This window comes from Molothrus aeneus, chromosome 1 (genome assembly GCF_037042795.1).
Source record: "Molothrus aeneus isolate 106 chromosome 1, BPBGC_Maene_1.0, whole genome shotgun sequence".
Classification (NCBI taxonomy): Eukaryota; Metazoa; Chordata; class Aves; order Passeriformes; family Icteridae; genus Molothrus; species Molothrus aeneus.
The window spans coordinates 8,987,469-9,014,588 of record NC_089646.1 but is presented as its reverse complement, the minus strand read 5'-3'; the positions used below and the strand labels follow the sequence as shown (position 1 = coordinate 9,014,588).

Here is a 27,120-nt window from a genome sequence, read left to right as displayed (position 1 = left end):
TTTTGTCATGTTTGTTACCTCTTTTCCAAGAAGATTTTGAGACTGTGATTACTTTGTAGAATTTTGGTATTTGAACAAATTTTGTGTATATTTTAAAAAAGTCTCATTTTGTCATTCATCACATCAAAGTAATGGGCCAGAGAGATAAAACATTGTTCAAATGCTATTACTGTTCACTGGAAAAATCAGATTTTTGTGATCTCAGTTTAAAAGAACATTTCGTACATTTGGCAAAACTTTCAGCATTTAAGAGAAGAATGATCTACTGTAAATGTGAAGACATTCAGTAAAGAGGTTTGGCATGGATATTTAATCTTTCAGCTGGGACTTGGGAAAGCTGTTGGTTCTAGATACCCAACTCAGATGAAAGTTTGGATAAAAAGTCTGTTCCAGTGGAAGCTTTTACGCAGGTCCTTTTGCCATTGAATTTCCTTCATCATAATGATTAAATAGGTCACTTGGGATATAGGTGCGTGCACTGAAGATGTCTGTTTGAAGGTCTTAATATGTCAATTACTTGTTGGACTTCCATAAGAGTTTTGAAAGTGCATAATTAAGAGGTTCATTCCTGAAATTGAAATGATTTTTTCATTTTTTAATGGTTGTCTTTGTTCAGATTAAATAGCAACAGTAATTTTAGTCATTATCATGTGTGGGTCTGACTCCTGAAGGTTTTAGCCATCTGTTCGTTTATCACAGACTGTGCTATAAAAGTTGATTTTGTGTATTGACTGTAATGTGATTTTTTTTTTTTTGCAAGCTCTGATATTTCAGATAGCTCATAAATTACTGTTGTGAGCTTTGTATAACTTTTCATTCCATGTTCCTGAGTGGTAGCATTGCTCTCTTAACTGTTCTCAATCAGAATGGGCTTGATTAACCATCTTCCAATTGCCCATGGCCATTTTCCCTGGCTGTGGGTGTACTTACTAAATGGCACATGGTCCCTTTTAGAGGCTCACTTGGCTTCCCCAGGGCAACAGTTTGAAACAACCAAGGGCTTGCATATTGTGCAGAAGAGAGAAATTGGGAAATGAAATAAATGATGGCCATGGATGGCTGCAGTGCTGCACTGGAGTTCCGACTGATTCTCTGCTAGTTGTTAATGAAATCCACTGTGTGAACTCAGAAAGGGCATTTTGGGCCTGAGGGGGCTGACCATGCCCTTCTAAAGAGCTTAAATGCTGCTCTTTGCTCATGTTCATTTCCATTGACTGGATTGAACAATTCTGGTGCCAGGATAATAATAATAATAATAATAATAATAATAATAATAATAATAATAATAGTAATCCAGCCAATACTGGAGCTGTATAATATACATATGTATAGATGTGTATGTCTCTGTATCTGCCACGTGTGAATGCATGCACACACATTTTTGTGTGCACATTGTGGATTGGATTTTTCAAGGCTTTGAATCATAATACATTGCAACTTAGCCAGTGCTGTTAACTGAGCTGTTGGTGTACCTGATATCACTGTAATCTCTTGCATCAGTATTAAAAACTGTTTTACATCTTTCTCTGTTATTGTCTTCTTTTGTAGAGACTGTGCATAAAGTTATGTTTCTTGTTTAGATAATCTTTTAGTTCTTTGTCGCTGATGTGCTCAGATTGTAGTTATGAAACAAAGTTGTCAACAGTGTTTCTTAATGTCAGAATTAACCTCATTCTTTATCATTCCCTCCAAAAAAGAAAAATTGTACTATTTGCAGTTGAGTAGGTCGCAGTGCTGATGTTTCCATGTGTGGTAACAGACTACACAGAAAGTTACATGTGTGCTGCTGTGTGAAGGAGGCAAACATTTTTGAGGAGATAATTGCCATACCTTTTCTTGACCTTTAAAATATGACCTTTCTCTTGATGTAACTTCAGTGGAAATTTGTATTTATTTGAAGTTGACAAAGAGAAGGATGTTTTGGAGTAATTTCCTTTTAAGAAAATACAAATAGTGCAATTTACTACTGTGAGAATCTGGAAAAACTAGGTATTGCATAATCACAAGTGTAGAGTTTTAAAAAGGCTTTATGAAGTATTTTACCTTAATACTGATCTTTGAACTTGTAGTCATAGCATAAAGTTTAACATGAGCGACAGCAACATCCTGACCAATTATCCAAATTATCCAGACATCCCAAAATGTTCAGAACACAACACACAGAGTCTGTGGATTAAGAGGTTAACTCCTGGAACATCAAAAGAAGTGCATGATAATAAAAACAAATAGTACAAAAATTTGAGGTAACTTCCTTGCTTAATTAATTAGGTAGACCAGGTGGAAGCGAAGAGGCCAGAGCTGGTGCTCAGAATGTCTATAAAGCTGAGCAACATGACAGCACAATGGAGGAGGAACAAAGATTTTTTTAATATACTTCTATCCTGTGTCACAGTTTGAAATTGTCCTGGTTTATGTCCCTTTTGGCAAACTTACATAAAAGTGACCCTGTACTGTATTTTATGACCAGATGACTTTTTTCCCAGTGGCTAATTTGTATCAGACCCCCATCTTAAAGAGACACAGAAATGAGTAGGAAGTCCAAGCCGGTTTGTCTCAATGAGCTTTCATTGCATGCTTTCATTATTTTTGCTCGTTTTTGCCACTGATCATCCATAAATTGTTGGAAATGAGTGATTAAGGAAGTGCTGCTTAGTGTTAGTGGCACATGCACATTCTTGGTATGTTTTTTGTGGGTGAGAGGAAATCGTGTACTGCACAAACAAAAAGGAAAACTCCTGCTGGGAACCTTTCAAGGAAATTTAACTTGCGTAATGTTTTGATCTTGGTGTTTATTACAGAAAATAAGAGTAATATTTCACCAGCTATTGTTATGTGTCAGCTTGCCTCTCCATCTGCTTGCCTTTTCCTTGATGGCTCTTCCCAAATTCTCAGTTTATTTTAATAAAAACACCACTTAAAAATGTAGCAGTTTGTTGATATGCTGAAGGCAGGTGAGCTGGACCCGTGCTCAGAACATTTATTGTGTTGTGCTTGCTACTGTATAAAGATTTGGCTGTTGTGGCTGCAAAGCCCTGCCTGTGTCAGCAGCTGCAGCTTAACCCATGCAAGTAAAACACGGGGGTACAGGTTCCTCACAAAATAGTGAAATGCAGGGGTTTCTGCTTTTAAAGGCAGATTTCTTCCCTTCATCTCTTTTAAAAATATGTTTTGTAAGTAAAATGACTTATTTGGGGAGAGGGTGAAAGTTGAGGCTTTGCAAAAATATTATTATTAACAATTTTCAAACTGCTTTTTTTGCTGTACTCTGTTGTTACCTTGCTGAACAACCATAGTGTGTATGTCTTCCATCTCCCCAATATTTTATTTGATCCACTTTATTAATAGCAATTACTTTTCCTAGTCATTGCACTATGAAATAGGGCTGAACTGAGCTTAAGTTTCTGATGTATTTTGTTGCAGTGCATTGTAAGTGCAAATTCCAAGTAACTAAACACAGTAATAAATACAGTGAAAAGTGAACATGCTGCTTTTTTGTTTCTTGGTGGGTATGCAAATTCTAATTTCTTTTTTTTTCCTTATAGAAAATCTGTACTCCCAGCTTTGCTGTTTGTACCAGTAGAACTTTGGTACAACTATGGGTGTAGACTACTGTAAAAGACATTTTACAGTGTGTGATGACAAGGAAGTATGTTCAAAGTTAGTTTTGAAGTATTTACATTTAGAAACTTTTTCACTTATCTTAAGCAATTTCCATGGAAAGAAATTGTTCTTGTATTGCAAAACACTAGAAAATAAGTAGCTTGGAAGTTCTTTCCAATATGAAATTATCTCTAATTAAGATTAGTTTTTAAAATTTGCCTTGATTTTTCTGTAAAATGCATTTGGAGAGTTCAAGAATCTTGAACATTGTTTGCAAACAGCACTTGATTGTGCTTTATGCTTACTTCTACCCTTGACTGCAATACCCGCAGGCCACTGTGTGTATAGCTCTGTGTGTATAGTGTATATATATATAAGTAGTCTTGAGGTGCCCTGATGACAGTGGATGTTTATTTGGCATTTAAGCTCATATTTATTTGTCTATAAAATCATTTAGCATGACTGAGACTTTAGTGCTCTGATCTCTATGAAATGTTTACTAGTATGCAACTGAATTATTGTACATTATATTACAAACCATTTACTCATTCCAGTAGTAATGCCAGGGACAAAAGTTGTTTAATCAGTCACATCAAAGGCAGCTGCTTGCATTCGTATTTTTGATATAAGTTAACACGTTAAGTTCAGATATGAAGTCCAGTTTTTAAACTGGAGCCCTTTAAATGACACGACCTAAAATTTATTAGAGTTTGTTGTTGTTTGGAAGCAGATCCTGATGATTCTGGAATTTTGATTTGGCAAGAAGCTTGATCATAGTTTTCCTTCTTCTAATTAAAAGTATACTTAGCTGACAACTGTACAAGCCCATAACATAATCTGTAGGATGTAAGGTGTAGAGTTAAGGACTGTATTTAACTGTAAATCTTGTATTAAGGATGGTGCCTACCCTGAACCTTTGTGTGGTTGCTGCTTCCACCAAAGTCTCAGAAACAGATTGTGCATGGCTAAATGTAGAATCTGTTTGTAATTTGTCATGTAGAGGGTAACCCCATGTAATACTAACAATGAGAAGAGCTTATAGAGCAGCTGGGGAGGGAAGGTGAGAAGGTTTAGTATAACTTGTTAGCATGTAGCATTGACAAGTGTTACACTAAACTCTGAAAACATCTTAAAATTGCAGCTTTACACTACCAAATCCTTCACTTACACTTCTGCAGAGGAAAAAAAAAATTCTTACCTCACAGGTATATATACATTAGCAAATTAGAGTTTGGTGAGTGTTTGGCCTGCTTTGGTGAATTTGTGACTGGAATCTGTAACTCTACTGTAGATTAGTGTGAAAATGAAAATACCTTTGTGAAAGTGATGTCTGCAGTGATGTCTGCTGTCCTTTCACTATGGCTGTAAGAGCATGAAAATTACTACAGGTAAGTCAAAAGAGGTTGGGAATCATGGTTGTGTTATTTTTTTGTATTTCAAAATCTTGACTTCAAAACACAATTTTTTTTTTTTTTGTCCTAAATGTTTGTATTTAGACATTTAGTATCAAAGGCTTTGCAGGACAGGTAAATAACATCCATGTATTTGTCAGCTTAAGGCCATACCATGTTTCACTGAGAGTGAGATAAAAAGAAATTCAAGAATCAATGGCCAAGAGAGAGAAACTTGCTAGGTGAGGAATAATGGATTAATGTGAATTTGGTTTTGTACATATGAAAAATATTTTATCAGGTTTTCATTAGAATTTTTCCTTAAGTCAGTTGGAGACATTATAGGCAAAAATCTGCCTTTTTTTAATATTAGCATAGGAGATTGGTGGTTTGGTGAATATAAGTAACAGTTCTGTATCTGGGGACAGCTGAGGGGGAAATAAGGGAATGTTGGTTGTTGCACACATTGGATCAAGATGTGATGAGATGTGATTTGTGCTCAGTTTCATTGAAGTAGTTAAATGTCAGTTGGTTGCTTCCATAAATTAGATGGTACTTTGTTTAAAGAGGCCTCAGTGGAAGGTACAAAAAAGTGGGCTACCAGGAGATAAACTGATGGTAAAGTTTATTTGGTACAGCTTTTCTGCACTGGCTGCCTCACTGCCGCTTTGTTATCTTCAGCAGGGCTTCAGCCTTTCTACAATTGTGAATGGAGCTGAGATTATAATTACTTTTTGTGACCAATTCTGTAATGTAGATAGAAAATCAAAATGTGTCAGGTTAGTTTGTGTTCTGGCAGTGTTTTAATGTATTTGAGCTATGGAGATTGATAGTTGAGCTGATGATGTATTTTTACCCCAGTATCAAGATGAACCTAGTGTTAGTAATATTGGGGTAAAAATACTGCACAAAGAAAAGGGTGTTATTTTGAAAAATGGTTTTCTGACTGATTTCTCTAGCATGCTGTGAGAAACTGCATTAGGTGACACATTGTGAGTAGGGAGAGGCATCTGTAAAACAACTCAGTTTTGGAAGCTAGCACTGGAGCATTAGTTGTTCCACCTCACCCCAGGCAGGAATGGGCTGCATTGCTGAACTTTTGTGCTTTCCCCACGCCTACATTGCCCTGAACTTGCACGTTTGTGCTGTATGTAGCAAGTTTGTGCTTTGTAGAATTTCCACAGTTTCTGCTAACAGCCTCAACACGTAACTGGAAGCCTGCAAATGGAATAAGAGGAGAATATTTTCCTCTGCTGCTCTCTTAGTGGATAAATTGAGGGGTTTTTTTGCAGATTTTATTTGGTTTTAGGATAGCTTACAGAGTTCTGAACGAGCAAAAATGTTAAAACATGTTTAAACATGTTAAATACTTCTACTACTTGTCAAGTGTTCAAATGGTACAGCTACCAATGCTAAGCTTGAATCTCTTATTTTATCACTGATGTAAACTGAAGCACTGGCTTCTAAAATGTTCTTCCTAAGACACTTATTTTTAGGCAGAAATAAGTAGCTTTTAAATTTTGTTTGGATGGAGCATTCTTAATACCCTCTATAGACCTTTCTTTTTGTGGTAGATGATAGCTGTGTATCTAAAAATCCAGAGATGTATTTTTTCAATTTTTTTAAATTTTATTTTACTTGTCAGTTTATAATAGAATTCATGTAACAATTTAATTAAAAACTGACATGTTTCATGGAAAATTTGCCATCCTTTGGGAAGGAATTATTCACACATGCAAGATCTCTGAAATAGCTGTGATTCAGACCCCTGGCAAAGAATTTGGCATATCTGAGTTTGACATATCTGAGAGGCACACTGCCTTCAAGAGGCAATGTGAGCATCTTCCCATCTCACTGTGTTTGGATTTATTTCCGTAAATGGTCAGAAACATTAAATTGATTTGCTGTTAGTTTTAGTTGGAGGATATAATTTGTTTTATAAAAGTGGCTGGTTTATGCATGAGGACTGTCTTATTAAGATTTGAATATTTAAATATTTCCACATTAGTCAGGGTCTTCATTTGAGTCTCCATTGACATCAAGTAGTGACTGTACAAGCAAAACTTTGTCTCTATTTTAAGTCTATTTATGCACTTTTGCTGCTTTATAATAAAATTTAAATTCTTTACAGATTTACTATAATTTTAATTCACAGAAGAAAATTTCCAGGGAATTTTATATTCATAGTTGAAAGGTTTAATATAATTGTCTTAATCACTGAAAGTCAATAAATGTTTTTCTAATGGGTTTTCATTTATTAAATGAAACTTTACTAGGCAGACACCACTTTTCATTCCTTCTCTGAAAGCAGTAGGTTTTTGATACTGATAAGCATGTGATATTTAGACCTGTAGTCTGTATTACTTATTCAGTATTACTAAAATTACTTCACATTGTGGATTGCTCTGTATTAGGAATTGCTTATTCTGCACTGACAAGGAAGGAGCCTTACACATCTGTAGTGAAAATCTGTGAGGCAGACAACAATTTTATTTACAAAGGAAGGGAGGAGGGAGAACCAAAGACTTTCTCCCATCCCTGTCTTTCGGTTTTTTTGTACCTTTTTCAAGAGTTTCCCAGCTTATTAACAGGAACTTCAGCATTCTGGTGCTTTGGCCAGTTCCTAGAAGTTCCTTTCTTCTTGGGCTTATTCACCCTCTCAGGGCATTAGTAATAGACATGACTTCAGGGGATTTACTTTTGTTTTCTTTATTTATTTTAGAACATTAAAAGTGACCTTTGTACTTGTACATGTCATTTGCTTTTCGTAACTGTCTTCAGGGTTTCATTCTGCCAAAACACAATCACAAATTCCAAGTCTTAATGTTACTTATCTTAGTGCTCTGCCAAGCTACAAAGAAGTTGGAAAGCATCTATTTATCTTCCTATCAGGCCAGTCTAGCAGGAAAGATTCTTTCTGATCCAAAAGTAAATGATTAGAGGGAGACTCACAGTGTCAGAAATCCCACAGCTCCCATGTTGTTGTTGCAGGTGGCATTGGAAACTCTGGGAAACTTGGTAGGTGGAGAGAGTGGATCATCTCAGAGCTAATTAGTGAGAGCTGGGCTAATGAATGGAACAACAGAGCAAACTTGTGGGAGAAAGGGGTAACACTGAGACAGTGACCATTTTACTGTGATTATCCTTTAATTTTCATTTCCCTTCTCCCCAGAAGGTTGGGGTTGGATGTTCACAGGTCTGCATCCGTCCCTTTTAGGGCAAGCTGCAGCAGGGTAGTCATGTGCATCTGACAGCTGTAGGTTGTGATTATTTTATTTCAGTTAGTGTCTGCTTGCATTTTGGCTGCTCTTCTGTTTAGCTTTTCCTCATTTTAAGTAATTGATATGTATTCTGTATTCTAGTATGTATTCTGATACAAAATTTGTAAGGAATAATACTTCAAATGTACCATTTCTTTGTTAAATTTACAGGAGTGATGCCTAATGTGGAAGAGCCAGTTCTTTGCTTGAATGATTTCAATCCATGTATTTGAAACAGTGCCTTAACTGCTAGGCAATAAATTAATCCTACCTTATCATTCTCACTGGAGTCCATCTTGCATTGGATAATTAAATAGGGAAAAAAGTGAGGAAGAACTGTTTTTTATTCTGGTCCCAAGGACTCAGATCTGCAAGGAGTCCTTGGTTCTTAGGTTATTTCACTGAGTTATTAGTGTGCAGTGGTGTCAACAGGAACATTTGATGGGTATGGACCCCAAACTATGCTGTAACATTGTGGTTTGGATGTTCCTCTGAGACACTAGAGAAGGGAGCATAAGTTTCTTTGGCAGAGGAGTCACTGCAGGGAGTGTACTGGATCCTGAATAGGTGGCCTCCTCCCCAGGCTATTAAGTAAAGATATCTTTTTCTTGAGCTCTACTTGAGGGATTTTTGGTCCTTCACTTCCAACTTGGCAGGCATAACTCTAATGCTTATTGTTACATGTCTTTAGCTAGTACCCAAAGAAATAATTTTGGGTTTTTTTTCCCAACAAAACTTTAATTTTTCTGGATTTTGTTACTTATCCAGTGTGGCTGTTAAGTTTGATAAAGTTCAGTATTTTGGCTGCTTACTCTTGCTCCATTGACAGCTTGGTAACAACTGTGAAACTATTTGAGAAAGGATACTAACAGAAAAATCAGCTGAAAGTTGCTTGGAATGTTTTATGACTGATTTTTTTCGTGTTTGTATTGTGTAGAAAATAAATATAAGCTTTAAAATATACTTGTGATGAAAAATGCTCATTTTAATCTTAAAGTCCCTGTAGGCTGTGAAGATTCTGTGAGGGAGGAGGTGGTGTGGGGGAAGACACAGTCAGTGGTAGTTACAGTCTGAAGTATTTGATTCTTATATGGGCAAGGAAATGTTGGTTTTCTTTTACCCCTACTTACTTGAATCTGATGCCTGGAATATCTTAGTTCTTGATTAAAATTTCTTAGCTTTCTTCATGAAGGTTCTGAGTCATTGCCATCTACATTTTTAAAATTAACTGAGTTTTCCTAAAACTACAGCATCTGTTTTTGACTTAGTAATTTGTGTAGTCTCAGGAGGTAGTCACCCCTTGACTAAATATCAGTGTGCTAAATGTAGGATGTGTTTAATGTTGCCTGATGCAAAGTTGTTCTCCTTTACTTGTTAAAAACTTGTTTGTGGACTGCCTTGAATAGGTCACAGCAAGGATTGCTCCAAGTCTGGTGTCAAACCATAGAAAAGGGTGAAATGCTTGACACTCATCTCTTCACTAATGCTAACAAATTGAGAAAGAGGGGGTGTCACATGCTAAAAATGTAATTGGAGTTAATATATAACATCCCCAACCTCATACCCAGTGTAATCCTCCCTTTTTGTAGTGCCTCCACTTCTCCTGCAGATGTTATCATGTGTGTTTGTTGCCATCAGCCCCTCACTGAACAAATCTTGAGGTTACTAAGGCTCCTTTCTGTCACGTGAGAACAATGGGCGTCGTGTGTACTTTAAATGTGCCATGATTGCAGAAATGTTTCCCAGGCTTTCCCCATGGGTCAGGGCATGGTGTAAAAAGTGATGTTTACCTACCTTGCAAGAGGTCAAGATGTCCAAGCAGAACTGTGTTCACATATTCAGCACCATAGAAACTTAGTTAGCACTCTCTGGTTTTGTGTGTAACACGTAATTTTTATTTCATTGATGATAGGGTGGTTTTTTTTTTTCCCTGCAGTTTGCAACTTGGTTAAAATGTGGAATTAATAAAAGCCATTCCATGTCCTGCATTAGCAATGTAGATCCAAGAATGTCAATTGTACAGGAACTAATAATATGTTCATCAAAATCTCTATCGTCAGGTAATAGGTAATGTTCCAACAAAGAAATGCTTTTTCTTAAAATAAGGATAGGACTCTAGTTCTTTCACTTTACCAGGAATTTTGCCTCTTGCAAAAAGAGATGATAAAATAGTGAAAGGTTTTCTGATCATTCATCAGCTTTAAAACAACAGAACTTTTGGTAAATGCCTGGATGTATATGTTAAAATCCATATAGCATTGGACAGCATTAAAAACTATGCTTAAATTTCTGAAAAATAATGATTGTGTTTCTCCTCACAACTGACAGAGCAAAAAATCAGCAACAAATGGCTTGATTGCTTTCATTTATTTAATAATTCTTTCCTAGAAAATAACAACTTATGATTTTCTAGCCCAGATTGTGCCACATTACCTTCCACAGTGTCTCTCCTGGAATATGGTGCATGTCTTAGCACTACTAGAATGGCAGTTGTCAGAGATTTCCTTTTAAACTTTCCAGAGCTTTCATGTGGCTCTCAATGGAGAGAGGAGCAGGCAGGAGGTTTCTTGCACTGTCCTTGTGAGTCAGGAGAGATCCCTGTGCCCTGCTGGTTGTGTGAGAGGCCTGAACCTGGTGGACAACCAGTGTGCAGAGCAAGGTCTTCACTTGTTACTGGTGCCAGATTAATGGCAAAGCATCTTGTGTTGTTACATTTGTATAATTCAAATTATTCCAGAATTTTAAATGGGGAAAAAAACCCCAAACACTTTGTCTCCATTATCAAGAAATTTTCCTTTTCCTTATTGAAAAACTGTAAGGACCTATCACCACACATGTTATCTTCTGAAGTAAAACCAGTCTCTAGGTGTTATGTGTTGGCACATATATCAGGAAAAGGATTAATGTGTTATAAGTGGCATAATAGTCATCCTTCAACACAAATGTACTGCAGGGAGAGGTGGTTTGCTTGGTAATTATGCTGAGTTGCTTGTATGACATCTGTTATTCCTTCAGGACTGTTGTTGCCATTTGTACTTCATTGGGTTATTCAGATGAAGAATTACCTTTTTTGGCCATATGCTGTTTTTTAATATCTTTTGGCTATTTGTCATCTGGAATGATTTGTCTGTGTTAATCATAATGGAAAAGAAACATGGTAAGATTTTGATGGTACAGAGTAGCAATTAAAAATTTGTCAGGACACTTCTAAAATAATTAAAACCTTTCCTGCTAAAATTAGGCTTTCCTGGAAACATGAACCCTTAGGCCTGGTGCTCCAGGCAGCATAAGTAGCTCAGGATTAAGCTATAAAAACTTCTGATCGTCTTGACAATTGAATTTTAAAGAATTAGAAGTCTGAGAGTCAGGTATCTCTAAGGCTGTACAAACCACAAGATCCTTAGAATGTGTTTGTAGGACAGCTTTTATTTGTAGGCAGGCCTTGAGAGCTTCAAATGCTCTTTTTTTTTCCACTCCCCCATTAGTGCAGAGAGAAGATGACAGATATTACAGAGCTCCTGGCAAGTTGCAGTCTGCTGGGATTGATATGTTAAATATCTTTCCTTTAATAAAATACTTCACTTGGTTAAGTGCTCATGTTAAAGAACTGGGTGGATTTTGAAAATATGCTGTGAGTGAAAGTGTAGGTGAGCTGTGTGGACTCATAAGCTGTGAAACTTTGAAGTTTAAAAAAAGAAGTTGGGGGGTTGGAGGGTATAATCTATCAGTTTTTTCCCCCAATTTTCTTGATAAATAGCTAAATTACAGTTTCTATTGGATTATAGTAATTTGCTTCCAAAAGTTTTTGTTTATCATATTTTTTGTCATCTTCCACAAGAGACTCCTTTAATGTGTCAGTCAGCCTGTAAGGTGTCAGACTTCTGCTTAGGGACAGCAGGGAACCACACAGGGCATTGACTTGCAGGAGTGGCTTTTGCTTTATGGATAATCTGAAACTCAGCTGGAAGAATTTGTAAGGTGTTGGGTGTATTTTGTTTTCCTGTTCAGCTGTTACCAGAGATGTTGTTACAGGCTTGTAGTGCAATGACAGTTGATGCTTTATTCTAGATACCTTCATGGAAAAAGGCATTATAGTGGAGAGCTACTAAAACCAAAATCACTGTTGAGAAGGAGAAGTACTGCCTTCCTTCAAACTGGCAGGTGTTCATCGTTCCTAAACTCTGATCCTGAGTCTGTTTGGGAATGTGTCCCTCTCCTTTACTGACATGCAGAGAAGTTGATGTATGAACTGAAGACCAAAGATCAGACTCTTTCCAGCACTTCCACCTTTCTTTTTAGCATGCATTAGTTTTATCATTTTGTTCTGTGTGGTCCAGGTCATCTCTTTCTCCCTCTTGGAGCACACAGCCTTCCCTCTTCTCTGCATGTCCCTGGAGAGTATGAATAACCCCAGTGTGTACAAAAGTGAGGCTACTTTCTGAGCCCCTTCTCTCTGTTCATGTTACTCTTCATTTTTTTCTTTTTTCCTCTGATATCTTCAGGGAATGTTTGAAGACCAACCATGCTTTATATTACTTCATCTGTTTCCATTCATGGAAATGTGTCCTGGTTACAGATTCAAATTTTCTGATTTTAGAGTAGTGAGTAGTCTTTCTAATAGTAGGCTTTGTTTAGACAAGATTTTTTAAAAAGGAATGTATTTTTCCAGGTTTTCTTACTTCCCTTATTTCTTCCCTTCTTACTTCCCTTATTTCTTTCCCACCCTTTCCCCCTCATGCACAGAAATGTAACCTGAAGTCATAGCAGTATTCTTAGTGTACAGCAGGGGGTGTATGAAAGCCCACAACCTTAAGATGCATTTCCATTGCCCACTTAATTTTATAATGTTGAGCTTAATTATATTTTGTGTATTTTGTGACTCCTATTTTTTTTTAACTCCTCTAACTTAATCAGGATCCCAGCGTTATTTGGTCAATGAAAAATAAATGTCAAATGAAAATTCGACTGCCTTAAAGTAGAAGTACTCCAGGGGGCAGCTTGTCTTACTGAAAATGAAGCCAGAGGTTGTCCAGAGAGATTTTGGAGTCTCCAAGCTTGGAGGAACTCAAAAGATTCCTGGGCAAACTCAAAAGATTCCTGCTTGAGCTGGGGGTAGACCAGGTGACCTCTGAAGGTCCTTGCCAACCTCAATCATTCTGTGATTCTCCAGAGGTTTTCTCCATGTGCACAGGGGGAAAATTCTGTACCTTTCCTTCCTTTCAAATAGCAGCTATTTGGCAAGTACTCTAATGTATGTAGTATGAACTAATGTGCCTGGAACATTAATGTTTTCAGAGGGCACAGTCTTATGGGTGCCTAATTGAGATTAAGTATTTACCTATGTGCTTTAAGTGTCTTAATTTCTTTTTTATCCTGGACCATTACCAAGTATTCATTAGTGTCTCTGGCAGAATATTTCTATCACTTCACCAAAGTTCTTTAAAGTATTATGATTTCACTGTATTTAAATGAGTGTGAATCCTAGTCTGTGTGTGCTGTGCAATATAAAAATTCTTCTGCCCTGAGCAGAATGGAGAGAGTTGTCAGTGGTAATTTTCCTGTTCTGCCGAGAACTGGTAGAGGAGAGGAGCTGGTGTGCTACAAGAGATCAGTGCTCATGGTTAGGATGCCTGGGGTCCTCGTTCATGGTTGGATGCGGAGATTATGTAGGGAGCATCATTTTTAGGGTAAATTTCATATAAAGATTACCCTTAAGTAACCCCCTAGTTAAGCAGCGAGGGAAGATGTGATAAAAATAGAAAAAATAATAAAACAAATTTTCTGCTTTTAACTATCAAGTAGTCTTTGCAATGAAATATCCCCAAGGTGGGGTGAACCTGTATGAAAAACAGGATTTGCTCGTGGAGGTGTCTACCGGCAAACAAAGAAAGAAAGAAGTAAAATTGTTATTTAAATATCAGTCTGATGGTTCCTTAATGGCATGGATGCATGAAGAAAGCATCCCAAACACTCTATCACTCAAAATTAGTTAATACTTAGTGATACCAGTAAAAAGTAAATCTGATTTTTTGGTGTTATTTGGTGTTATTTTTTGGTTATTTGGTATATTATATATAATATATATATGTGTATATATATAAAATATTATATATATTAGCGAATGTAGCATCAGCTGTCGGAGCGCTGTTCCCTTTTTCAGCGGTGAGCCCTGCGTGTGCCCGGCGGGGCCGGGAGCCGCGCGGGAGCCGCGCGGGAGCCGCGCGGGAGCCGCGCGGGAGCCGCGCGGGAGCCGCGCGGGAGCCGCGCGGGAGCCGCGCGGGAGCCGCGCGGGAGCGGCAGTTCCGCAGCCGAGCGCTGGAGGGCTCCGCAGACTGACGGCTGCCCAGCGATTTCAGGGGAATTGCTGCATTGTACCTGCGCGGGGTTTAATGCTTGCCGGGCCATTTGGCTATTTGCCATAATTGGCTTTCCATTCCCTTGATTGGAATCATAGATAAAAATTTGCTAATCCACTTTCTTTGCTGAAAGTATTAGAAAAGTAATCCATCTTTTAAAAATGCTCGAACAAAATCATATGGTATAAAGAATACTTTATGGAATAATGAGATTAATGAGAACTGTAAGGCATATGCAATTTAAAACGTTTTTCTATGGGTTTAAGGGGAAAAATGCAATCTGGGCACTATAAAGCCATAAGTACTTCCTTTTTTATGCACTACCTTTTAAATGTGCATTACATGTTATGCTTTTGTCTGTGATAAAATGTGAGTATGTATTTAGGAAGAAGGATCTGCTATTTACTTGCAATTTTAAAAAGGTTTGAAAATACCTGATTCAAACTTCTTGGCTGTGTTTTTTTTTCCTCCCTCTCCCCTCTTCTGCCCATAGGGCATCAGAGCACGGATTTTGGAAACCCTTGTAATGCTCATTCTTCTTGCACTGCTTATCCTTGGAATCGTATGGGTGGCTTCAGCACTCATAGACAATGATGCTGCCAGTATGGAGTCTTTATATGGTATGGAATGCAAAAACCTTCACCCCAGATTGATTGTAAATACAGAAACACAGGTTTCCAGTTAAATGTATTTCTAGTATGTGCTAAGTGAGTATTGCACAGGTTGTGAAGGAGGTGTCTTAATTCAGTCAGCACCATTTTGATGTTAAATTCTGTGACATAAGTAGCCTCTTGGTAATTAGCTAAACCTGTGCTCAATGTTTTTTTTACAGACCTCTGGGAATTCTACCTCCCATATTTATATTCCTGTATATCACTGATGGGATGCTTGTTACTTCTGTGTAAGTGTTTTCCTCATTATTCCAAAAGATGAATGGTGTTATGGTGGGGGATTTTTTTGTGTATTGTGTTCAATTTTTTTTAATGGTTAAATGAAACTTTTTAATTGTGAAAGTTGAGTGGGATTTTCTTTTTCTGATTAAATTTAAATATAGGTGTGAATTTGTTAGGTTTGAGTTCTGAAGTTTAAATAAATGGTACCTTAGATTTTCAATTTTTGAGAAACTTTCCAACTCACCCAATTTTGACTAATAACTTGTTAAAGCAGGTAGTTGAAAAATAGGGACTCTATTCTGCAAAGAAAAGCACAATTTTTAAATGAAATGTCTGCAGGAGGCCGGTAGTATGGTGAGAAAATTATTTTGGAACATTTTGTCCTATATTCAGTAAACTACCGTTCTTCCTTTCGTAACTGAAAATGTTGCTGTATAGGCGGGAGTTGGAAGACAGTGCAGCCAGCTTTCATAATCACTCAGCTGGGCTCTGGCCAGTCTGCAGGTCAGTTACACAATTGCATCTGAAACAAATGCAGTAAAAACCCAACTTTACACTGACTGCTCCTAGCCAGAGTTCAGTCATCCATGTTCAGGAGAATAAGAAACATGATGGAAGGCTCCAGATCCCACCTAGAATCTCAGCCCCCTCCTTGAATAATTTCTAGAAAGTTCCTGAGAGGAACAGAAGATCTCCCTTTCTAGATTCCTATGGCTTCATCTCTTCTCCAAGCTTGACAGATTCAAAGCTTACATGGGGCTGTCACTGTGGAGAAAGGGTGGGGAATCATAATTTGTGATATCCTTTAAACAGATCTATTAAAGAGACCTCAGTGAGTCTCCTTAGATTCTCTGTATGTGCAGGTTCTCAAATGCCCTTTGGAGGAAGGTGGGAGGATTAAACAATGGGATTCTCAACATTTTGTGCAGGCTGTTCCAGAGTGGCGTTCACAGAGGTGCTGAACACTTTAATTGGAAGTTGGTTTACAAAACTTCAAATCTGCTCTGCAGTTTGCTTCAGCACAGCTGAAAACTCAGCCTGCTGAGTTCTGGGGCTGTTGTAAACCAGTTCACTGAAATTATTGTGACTAAATGCCAGGTTTTGGAAATGTGTAACTTAAGCAAACCACTGAGGTGAAGGCCCTCCAAGCTGTTAGATCTGTGTAGCTGAAAGGGCAGTTTACAGCACTGGGGCAGCTGCTGGGGTAGAGCTTTAGATCTTCAGCTGTTTTAATTGCTGAAGCAGTTTTTGAGTAAAGCCTATTGCAGTGGTGATTTGGAGCACCATGTCATTTGTCTTTTCTCCTTTTCCTGCAGGATTCTTCTGCAGTAAAGGCAGACAAGCTTAAGTTAGATTTTTCAATACTCTTGTATTTTTCTGTAATACACAGTAGCTACAGTGAAACACTAGTTAATAAAAATAAATTCAATTCCCACAATAACATCTTGTCTACTTTTTTTGGCAACAATGTTTTATTATAATGGAAACTATAGATGTATGTACATGCTCATCCATATTGTTATAAATTCTTTCCTCTCTGATGTATTTCAGTATTTGAAGGCAGTTTTCCCTAAACTGTTATAATTTTTTATTATCATGATTAAGCCTTTCTCCCAAGAAGCAGACATGCATCATTCCTGAAAACCATCACAGGCTAGGATCAGAAAGGGCCTGTTGTTATTTCACAGAAAATAGTCTAAAGTCTGGTAGCTGAGCCTACTCTCAATGGAAGTTGAGGGATCACTTTCAGGAGACCAAAGCATCTTCAGGTTCTCTTGGCCTTGCAGCTACACCTGTGCTAAAAGGTGAAATGTGCCTGAGATGTTCTCCAGTGCTGTGGCCAACCAGTGTCACTCCATTCAGGATATTGCAGTTGGCAGATGTCTGATATTGCAGTTGGGAGATGTCTGTGCAGCTTTGGCTCATGAAAAAGGTTCCTGGGTTGCCTGAACTTTAGATGAGCATTGAGAATCATTTGGGCAAGTGTTAACTGGCCCAGGGCAAATCATGCCAGGAGTAGTTCTAACAACTCACTGGTGTAGGCAATCCAGTCTTAAAGCCCAGGAATGCATTGTGGCACTGCTGAATTTACTGGTGAAGACATAGCCTCTGGTGCCACATGCTTTGAATAAATAATTAATTAGTTGAGCAAGTTTAAGATCTCCAATTATATGGAGTTCCTTGTTGACAAAAAGTCACAGTTAAGCTCTTGGAGGGGAGAGATGCTTGTCTTGATCAAAATTCATGTGCGTGCAATGTGCTTGAAAGTGCAATGTTGGAGCTTTAAGCTCTTGCAGTTCTTTTCTAAAACAAAAAATGGTGATATGTGGAATAGCACACTTAGCATCCAAATAAAAACACCTGGTTTTTGACTTACAACTGATGTTTTGCACACTCTTCCTTCCCTTGCAGTGTGCACACCAGTGGGGCTCTCGAGGATGTTTACAGTAATGGGTCAGTTGCTGGTGAAACCGACGGTAAGTGCTCCCCAAGTCTGCCCTCCTGTGCTCCCCAAATCTGTCCTCCTGTGCTCCCCAAGTCTGCCCTCCTGTGCTACCTGTGAGAAGGTGGAATGGTATTTGGGGACTTTCATCTAGAATACTTCTACAGAACTCTTCAGTTCATCAGTTTCTAGAACCACTATTTATGTACTCATCTCACATTTTTCATATAGCCCAAAAGCCTGGTTTTCCCAAAGCTTTTCTTATAATAATAGAGACTTTCTCTGATTTTTCAATTTCTGTCAATGCTAGTAATATTATTTATTTACCAGTATTTCCTGCTGTGTTTTACCAGTGCCTGAAAAGGGTGGGCATATTCTGAGTTCAGTAGCAAAGAACACAACAGCAAACAAAGTCTGGATAACAAGAAGGGTACCTGGGGTACACAGAGATGTGTGAAATGTGGGTAGTTGTCATCTTTAAGAGCTTGTTACACACAGATCCTCTTTGGTTCGTGGTCTGAATGCTGTGAGGGAAGGGAGAAGTTTGTACCACATACAAGTGCTCTAGTGACTTGAGTGTCACATGTCCTAGTTAGTAGTTACAAAAATTTGGGTGCACTTGGATCTTGTTTTCCTTTTCATTAGTCGGTTCAACCCTGGAAATACAAAGAAAATACCTACTATTTTTATCTTTAGTCTCAAAGCACCTGGTAGCTGAGATAGACTGACTTCATTTATTTGGTTTTTAGCTTCCAATAGCAATTTATATTTTCATGAAATACTGGCTCATGTGAAAAGTTGCTTTTTAATACAATTTTTCAAAATCTTTAGTTATTTTTGTTTAAATTGGGTGTGGTTTGATATGGTTTGAATGTAGGTCAGACATACTGTTCTGTCTCTTTAGATTGTAACTGAACATAAAAGCCCTAACTCAAAATCAAAACTTTAACTTTGCTTACAGTAAAGATACAATTCTGTAACAGAATGGAATAATCTTCTGTGAAGTTCTTATTTGTGTCACTATTGTAAAGTTGTAGACTGTATATTTAAAGTACAGGTTACAGGAGCAAAGTGAATCTGATTATGTGAATGCAGTCAGGAAAACAAGTGCCTCTGATACTCAGTTCATGTTTCTGTTTGCAAATACAGATCCTGGAAGACCTAGATGAGCAGATGTATATCATCACTTTAGAGGAAGAAGCAATTCAGAGGAAGCTTAATGGTATGTATGCTATACCTGTAATGGCACTGCTTCAGATACAGTATTTAGAGTAGAGTGGTTCTGGTCAGGAATCTTGCTGTTGATCAGCCTCTTCTCTCAAAACAGAACATTTCAACATCTTAGCCTGTTACAAGTGTTACAGGGGTACATTTCCTCACCAGGTTTTCCAAGATTGGTTCTTGTGTATGTGTGGTTTGCTTTGGTTTTGTTTTTGAATTGTTCATCAGCTCTCTAATGTGGGAATTGCTCTGAGCCTGAGAGAGCAACTGAGTCGTTGTCCAGACCCACCACCCTTAGTGCAAAATAGCTTGGATTGGAAAATGAGTCTATTTCAGCCTTGTTTGAAGGACAATGAACTTACAAGTTGATTGCTAGCAAGCTTAGCAAGAGGCTTGACTTCCTGCAATATGAGTTTTTGTTTTTAATTTGGAGGATTTTTTGTGTTTTGGTTGATTGTTATTTAAAATCTTAGGTAGTAATCCATTAAAAATCAGAGCACTCCATTATATTCTAGGAGTTATTTGGTGAATTCAATAAATAAAAATATTCTGTTAATTAGTAATGAAAATTAATAATTACAAGAATGATTTTAGACTTACTGTATTTAGTCTTAAAATTTTGCATTTCTTGATAAGGCGTTTTTGTTATGGATTGTTTAAAAACATGAAGTATGAAGTAAAGTATGAAGTTTTGACTTAGAATGGAAAGGAGTGTTGCAACAGGCAGGCACCACTTGTGGAAAATTTACTGGTTCTATATACCTGGAAATCATGTTGTACAAATATTCTGACTTGCTTTTAACTGCATGGATAAGCCATCCATCCATAATTTATGCAGTTACTGCAGTTTTGAGAACCAAGGAATTTTCATGTAAGACAGCACAACAATGTATGTGTCATGATGACTTATTTTAGCCTTAATTTTTAAAATTTCCTGTTTTCTCTCTCCTGCTTTTCAGTCTTCTGTCATATATCTTAAGCTTTCCTGCTCTGAGGTCTCATTAAGTCTCCTTCCAAAGTTGCTTGGTCAGGGGAAGTACATGGAAGATCATGGTGATCATCTTTATTCCAGGGCTTAAAATTTGTGGAGGAGTAGTGACTTCTTTGTGCTGAAATCAGTCATAACTTCAGTTTAAAAGTAACATTCACCTTTTCAGGTGTTTATAGTGACACACCATGTGTGCATTTACACACAGGCACACAAAAAGGTGCAGGCAGTGAGTGTCTTTGAAGCTGTGATGGGTGATGATAATCATTCTGTGTGTTTGATGTTAGCTGGGAACTGTAAAATATTTGTTACTGAATATTTTATGTTGTCATGGTGATTCTACTTGTGTACAACACAGAGGAATGACCCAGTAGTTATTCAGGAATCTATTGGAAGTAGTGTTCAGATGGGGAATGGGATTATTTAGGTGATGCTTGGCTGCTCTTTTTCTTGCAGAAGTCTCTCAAGAGTTGCTTATATTGCAGATTGATATGGCTTATGGAGTGGACCTAGGCTGTTTGTAGGTGCCTACTAGCTGGGTATGGATTTAGGATGTGTGCCAAGAGACTGGATTTGCTTTCAGCACATGCCTTGGTATTCAGTGAGAAGTGGAACTGCAGCCCACCCATATTCCATGGAGCACTCACCAGCCTGCTCTTGAGCACTGAAAGACATGGGGCTTAAGTGAGACAGGAGAGGAACTGGATTCCCTCTGTTTCCAGTGCTGAGGGAATGGCATGGACACCCCCAAAAGGAATGCTTGAAAATCCCTAGGCTGGTGTACAGAGAAAATTAATGGATTTAAGACGAAAAGTAAATGAAAATTTAAACTTGAATATAGCATGTAGGTGGGACAAGATGTTATATGTGCAGGAAGATACTTTGCAGGATTTTTGTACTAGTTACTTTAGCAAATTTAAGCACAGTTCTCATTATGGTGAGCAGGGAAACCTTCATCTTCTCTTCCAGAAGTCTAATACATACAAATTATGCCAGAAGCATTGACATCATTATTGCCAGAATTATGAAGGGTCATGTTTACCACGTTTATTGCATTTTAAAAAGTGTGCATAAGTGGCAGTGGTGCTAATTGCATCAGTAAAAGGTGTCTGTGATGGCAGAGGCCATAATCTGTGTTTTAGCACATAGATTGTCACTGTTGCTGTATCACAGTGGATATATTCAGCTACACACTTCCTCTGCCATGGCTGTTGCAACTCTTCCACCATGTTGGTGGTGGAATCCATGGTGCTTAAGTAACCTTGCTGGGCAGGTTTCCAGTAAAGTGCTCTGAAATTAAATACTTTATTTATATGTATAACTAAAGAGTTGAATTTTGATTAAAATGAAGAGGACCAGAGCAGAGGCTTAAGTGATACTTGATGATTGTAAAGCTTTTCATATTTGAAAATAAATCTATCTGTGAAACTGTAGATCTTCTTTGTGGGAACTAATTTTCTTCCTCCTCAGGTGTCTGCAGTGTCTAACTGAAAATCGGAGGAGGAGGGAGGGGAAAGTTTGATTGTGTTATCTACCCTAGTATTTTTATCTATTGAAGAGATACTGGGCTTTGGGAAAATGTTTGTTTCCAGTGTATTATATTTCAGTACCCACATCACTCCTACAGTTGAAAAATAAAGCTGGGACTTTTTTATATTAAAAGAAAAAAGTTGCCTTCAGCTATTAGTTTTCCTGAATCCAAAGAGACGGGTGGGGTAGGATCAAAAATACTTACTTGATCAAAGTTATTGGCTCTGAAGGTATCCTTACCTATGTAAGAAAGATGAAAGGTGTTGTTTTTATTGCACACTAGTAACAGTGTAATTTTGAACTAATTGGTGGTGAACTGCCAATCACCTTGGGGGAATGCAAATAGATACTCTTACAATTTCCTTTGAGGTACTGAAATCTTATGTCGGGGCTGGAAGAAAAACAGAATAATACCGTTAAATTGACCTTAAATGAGCTGCTTTGTGGCTTTCTTGGAGAATCCCTTCTAACTTTTCATTGCTAGTCCAAACAAGTCTCGTCTACCAATTTGATTTATTGGCTAGACAGCGCTGACATTGAACTTTGTGCGTGTTTGAAATAAAGCTAATGTTAGAGAGCTTTTAAGAATTTAGCTGCATCCTTTCCAAATACTCTTTTGACTGATCTGAAACCTTGCCTCTCTCATAAAATATCCTTTTGTATAGCAACCTGTTGTTTGCAACTGTTTTTTAAGGAGGAACTACAACAGCACTTAGATATGATTCAGAATTTCTACTGACCTGTGTCTTAGGGACCTTCTGTGATGATGCTGATTTATTGGATGGACTCCCATGAAATCAGTGCTCTGGATTTTTATGTTGAGGGGAGAAAAAAACATAGATATGTATTGAACTGAGCTTTTTCTCAGAGACTCCTAAATCAGTTACAGAAAAGAAGAAAACATCGGATGCTGACTTGAGTTTTCCTTCTTGTCCAGCCGCTTCCATGAAAGTTATTTTCCCACTGAGCTCTATTACTATTCTTTTTCCCACCTAATGGTAATTAGTCATTCCATAAAACAGATGTTTTAGACTTTTTTGGGGGGGAGTGCATCATCACAAAAGCTTATTTTTATAGTGATAATTAGCTCGGGTTTTTTAAAGACTTTTTCTGAAAACCTGTGTTTTATGATTAATTTTTTAAAAAACACTGAGAAGTGGAACTGACATTTGTATTTTAGGCACTTCAACTGATAAGATGTTGTAATGGAACAGAGTCTGTAGGTCTTACTGAATAGTCCTGAGATTAGAGATATTCATATATATGAAGCCCTGTAAATATTATCCCATACTCATTATTTCACTGATATTCAAGATAAATGTTTAGAGAAAGCACAGGAGTTACTTGTTAGATGCAAAAATGTCTGTGAAAGAAACATTCAGTTAATTCAATTAAACATTTAAAATTTTATACAGTTGGATGTTTCATTGATGATTTGACTGAATTGAACAAATCAGTATTTCATAGTCTGCAGTAAGAAGAGTCACCTTTTTTCTTGTATTGAGGTTGCTGGATGGATGGGGAGACAACAGAAAATAAGGAAATAATGAGACTGGAATACAAAGTAGTGTTGCTGTGCCAGCAGCCTGAGTGCTGTTTAGATTTTGTAGGCAAGTGATCAAGATATCAGAGAAAAGCCTGGATAAGAATATTAATCTCATATAAATTTATTAGACACTGTTTAAAAAAAGTCCATGGAGCATGGTGCTCTTGCAGGTTAGCCCATGGCCAGAGGTGGGGCTGAGGGTAGGGAATGGCCAGCAGGTGAAGGGTGTGAATGTAAATCAGCAAAACAACAACAGAGAGGACTTTGGGTTTAAGACCTTAAACTGTCACTGCCATGGTGTGTTATTGCAGAGTGAAATTGGCCTGGTATAGACAGGGAAAGTATGAGCCCTTAACTTATTTTCAGGTGAGATTGCCCCACTTTCATCCCTTTTACTTCTGAACAAAGGTGAGTGGAGAGTGTTTCTAACTTATCCCAGGCAGAATATTTCCAGGTTGTGATTGCAGAGAGTGAAAGCTAAAGCAGAAATAATGGCATGGGAACTGAAACAGCAGATCCTAGTCAGCATTGCAGAGCTGTGTCAGTGCTTGAACACTGTGCAGGGTTTGTAGAGGAACTGGCATCAAGGAGGGAAACCCCATTGTGCTTGTACTGGAAAAGAGGAGTGGTTGGAAGAGAATGGAAGATTGAAGAGGAAAAGGATGGAAAGAGAAAATGGGCTGGGTTTCCCCAAGGCTGCATAAGGATAAGAAGAAAAGTTGATGAGCAACTTTTAGGCAGAAAATTAGTAGGAGGAAAGGGATTAATATTATGGCTGTCAGGGCTAAGCTGATGTACAGGAGAAAGTATGAGGAGTTGCACAACAGTGACACATGTATGTTGTGAGCTGGAAAGCATGGAGGGACAGAGCAGGCAAGCTGGTATGAGCAGAAGATCCATCAGCAAGCAGGTGTTAGCAGTGTGGAAACTTACTGAGGAGTGTGGAGCTTACTGAGGAAAGGAAGGGGGGAGGGAGGGGCAGAAGCTGAATCTGGAGCACTGGCCACCTTAAAGGCAAAGCTCCACTTCTGCTAAATTGTAATGATCCTGAAGGGCATCTGGGGATTCTTTTAATCTTCATACCAGAATCATATAGGGATTTAAGAATGAGGCATTTGAGACATCCTGTCTGTCACACTATGGCTGGTTATTGGACTTGTGTGAAAGTTCAGCATCAGCAAACAGGCTAGGATCACAGGAGATGATGCTGAAACCTCTGTGCTGAAATCTTCTGGGTAGACTCTGCTGTTTTTGAAAAGTATTTGAAGAGTCTCAAAGAAACATCTGCAGTTTAAAGTCACAAGTGCTTAATGTGATGCTTCCTGAATCCAAGTTGTCACTGTGTGCCTTGCAGTTACATCCAAAAGAAAATCCCATCTTTTGTTTTAAAAGGTGTATCTTCCACAGTGGAATACCAGACGGTAGAGCTGGAACGTGAGCTTGAAAAAGTGAGAAGCAAGAAAACAAATCTTGGTAATGAACTTTCTAGAGTTTCATGTAGATTATAGTTTACTAAATGACCTTGAGGTGCTGTGTTTAGTTTGGAGCAGTTGCTTGATTGATTCCAGTTTGTCCTTAACTAAATTTGTGCATTTGCAAATATTTTACATGAAATCATTGCATCCTTCCAACAAAAAAAATTAAGTAAGGAGTCTGATTTGGATCTTACTTTTAATGTTACTTTAGAGAAATTGTAACGCTTCTTTGCATGGAGCTTTTCATGTATAATATGCTTATGAGTATTTGGGCTAATCGATGACATTACTTTCCTTTTTGTGTTTGAATTATTTCTGTAAAATTCAAACAGTGTTTTCTTTTCTTTTCTTGCACATGCTAATGATGTCCACTGAAGTTAGTTCTGTCTTTCCTGCCTTACAAGAGGAAAATACTATTTAAATATCTGAAATTCTGTTCTGTCACTTTAGGTCATGCTAAAATATACATGTAAATAGTGTATTTGTAAGTTCAGCAGATTTTAAACTTTGTGGAACTGCTGTGTGCTAGGGGAACAAAAAGGTTAAGGGGAAACATGCCTCTTGGAAAAATCTGCTCGTCTCTGTCTCCCCAGCCTTTCTCTAGAGAGGTTTCATATTTGTGCCATTGCTTTGTGGAGCTGTACAGGGTGGATGTTCTTATGAACTGGTTGATGTTTGTTCCAGATCAGGATACTGTTGTTACTTATATTAATAGTCAGCTTATGGGTAGCTGAATGATTCTTACTTGTTTTATTCTAAAGTGATCTATGGTATTAAGCTTATGTTTTTTCACTTCTGAACAGAACGGAGGAAAAAAGCTTCTGCTTGGGAAAGGAATTTAGTTTATCCAGCTGTCATGATATTGCTCCTGACTGAGACAGTAAGAATTTTCTTTTATTTTTTTTCCCCAGCAAAAAGTATAAAGAGTTCTTTGGTTATTTGAGGGAATAGTTTTAAATTTTTTGAGTGAAGATTGTTTAAGCAACCATCTTGATACTCTTTTCTTGACCATTTAACAAAAACTTGACATTATGGAGTCTAGTGAGGATAAATGTGAAGACTTTAAAAATGTGGAATACTTTTCAATAACAAGACTATTTCCTCTTTTTTATAGTCCTTTTCAGTTCTTTTAGTCGCTCTCAACATTCTTTACCTGTTGGTTGATGAGACTGCAATGCCAAAGGGATCAGGGGTAAAGTAATCTTCTCCTAAAATTTCTATAATTTTAGTAAAGATTTGGAGGCCTTGCAGAAGTGCAAGTGAGAGCTTTGCTTTAATAACATGGAAACGAATGAGTCTTGACCTTGACTTTGTTTCTAGGTTTCATTCCTGTGCCCACACAAACATTTATTACATGTCATGTTGCAGTGAGTTCTTAGTAAAATAGTGCAGAAGCTTCATGTAGATACAGTGATGCACTACAACCGATCAGTAATCTGGAGTTTGCAGTTCTGTCTTTGCAATACATTTCACTGCAGTTTGAAAGCTTTGAAAGCTGCTGGTGCCATTGCATGAGGTGGGGGGACTTGGAGAGTGGGACATCAGAACCCCACTGAAACACTGAATTGAGAAAAGGCTGTATTGCATATAAGATGTTACATGTTGTGTTCTTGGTAGAAGTTAACTTTATGAACTGTTGCATGTATTTTACTTAATTATGCAAAGTATTTTTTTCCTTGTAGGGACCTGGAATAGGAAATGCCTCCTTATCCACCTTTGGCTTTGTGGGAGCAGCACTTGAAATCATTTTGATTTTGTATCCTTTCTGAAAGAATTCTGTCTGTTAACAAGTATTCTGTCTAGTTTTCTGGGACACTGATAATACACTAAGACACTAGCCTGGAAGGAAGAAAGATAGGTCAGTCCTTCTCAAACACTTGTTTTTGTTTCTTTTTTCTTTAGTTCTTAAGACTTTTAGGAGACTGCTGAGAACTTGAGTGAAACTTGCATTCCTTGGAGGTTCCTTTTTTCCTTGATTCTCACAGCTATCTTATGGTATCTTCTGTCGTCGGCTTCTACAGTCTTCGTTTTTTTGAGAATTTTACTCCCAGGAAGGATGACACAACTATGACAAAGGTAAGGTACAATCTGGGATGGGCATGGCCCCCTCCTGTCTTTCTTGCCACCCAAGACAAACTGACTCTCTTAGTAATTGTCCTGAATGGCTCATTTGCAGTGATCAGTATTTGTTTGTAAGCTGCGTAAACACAAACTGGAAGATTGTCAAAATGCTGAATGAGTGGGAAAAAGGATGTGCTCTGTTTAGTTTGGATGGCATCCATTCACTTGTAAAAAGCCAGGAATGGCAGAGCTTGTTAACTGGCTATAGAAAAGCAAGTGAAAGAACTTCCTTCAAAGGGAACTTATTGCTAATGAGTAACTTTGATTGTGTTAACTGTACTTCAGGGAGCTTGTTT

General features: G+C 37.8%; 1 protein-coding gene across 1 annotated transcript in view; it reads left to right on the top strand.

Annotated features, from left to right (window-relative positions):
• The window catches only part of LMBR1 (limb development membrane protein 1), a 68,345-nt gene that overhangs the window by 26,906 nt on the left and 14,319 nt on the right, over window positions 1-27,120 (top strand). The window contains exons 6-14 of the mRNA XM_066551114.1: window positions 15,101-15,227; window positions 15,440-15,508; window positions 17,913-17,977; window positions 19,093-19,165; window positions 24,621-24,701; window positions 25,507-25,583; window positions 25,818-25,895; window positions 26,386-26,459; window positions 26,689-26,779. Coding sequence (XP_066407211.1) covers window positions 15,101-15,227; window positions 15,440-15,508; window positions 17,913-17,977; window positions 19,093-19,165; window positions 24,621-24,701; window positions 25,507-25,583; window positions 25,818-25,895; window positions 26,386-26,459; window positions 26,689-26,779 — 735 coding nt within the window. The remainder of the gene's footprint in view (window positions 1-15,100; window positions 15,228-15,439; window positions 15,509-17,912; window positions 17,978-19,092; window positions 19,166-24,620; window positions 24,702-25,506; window positions 25,584-25,817; window positions 25,896-26,385; window positions 26,460-26,688; window positions 26,780-27,120) is intronic.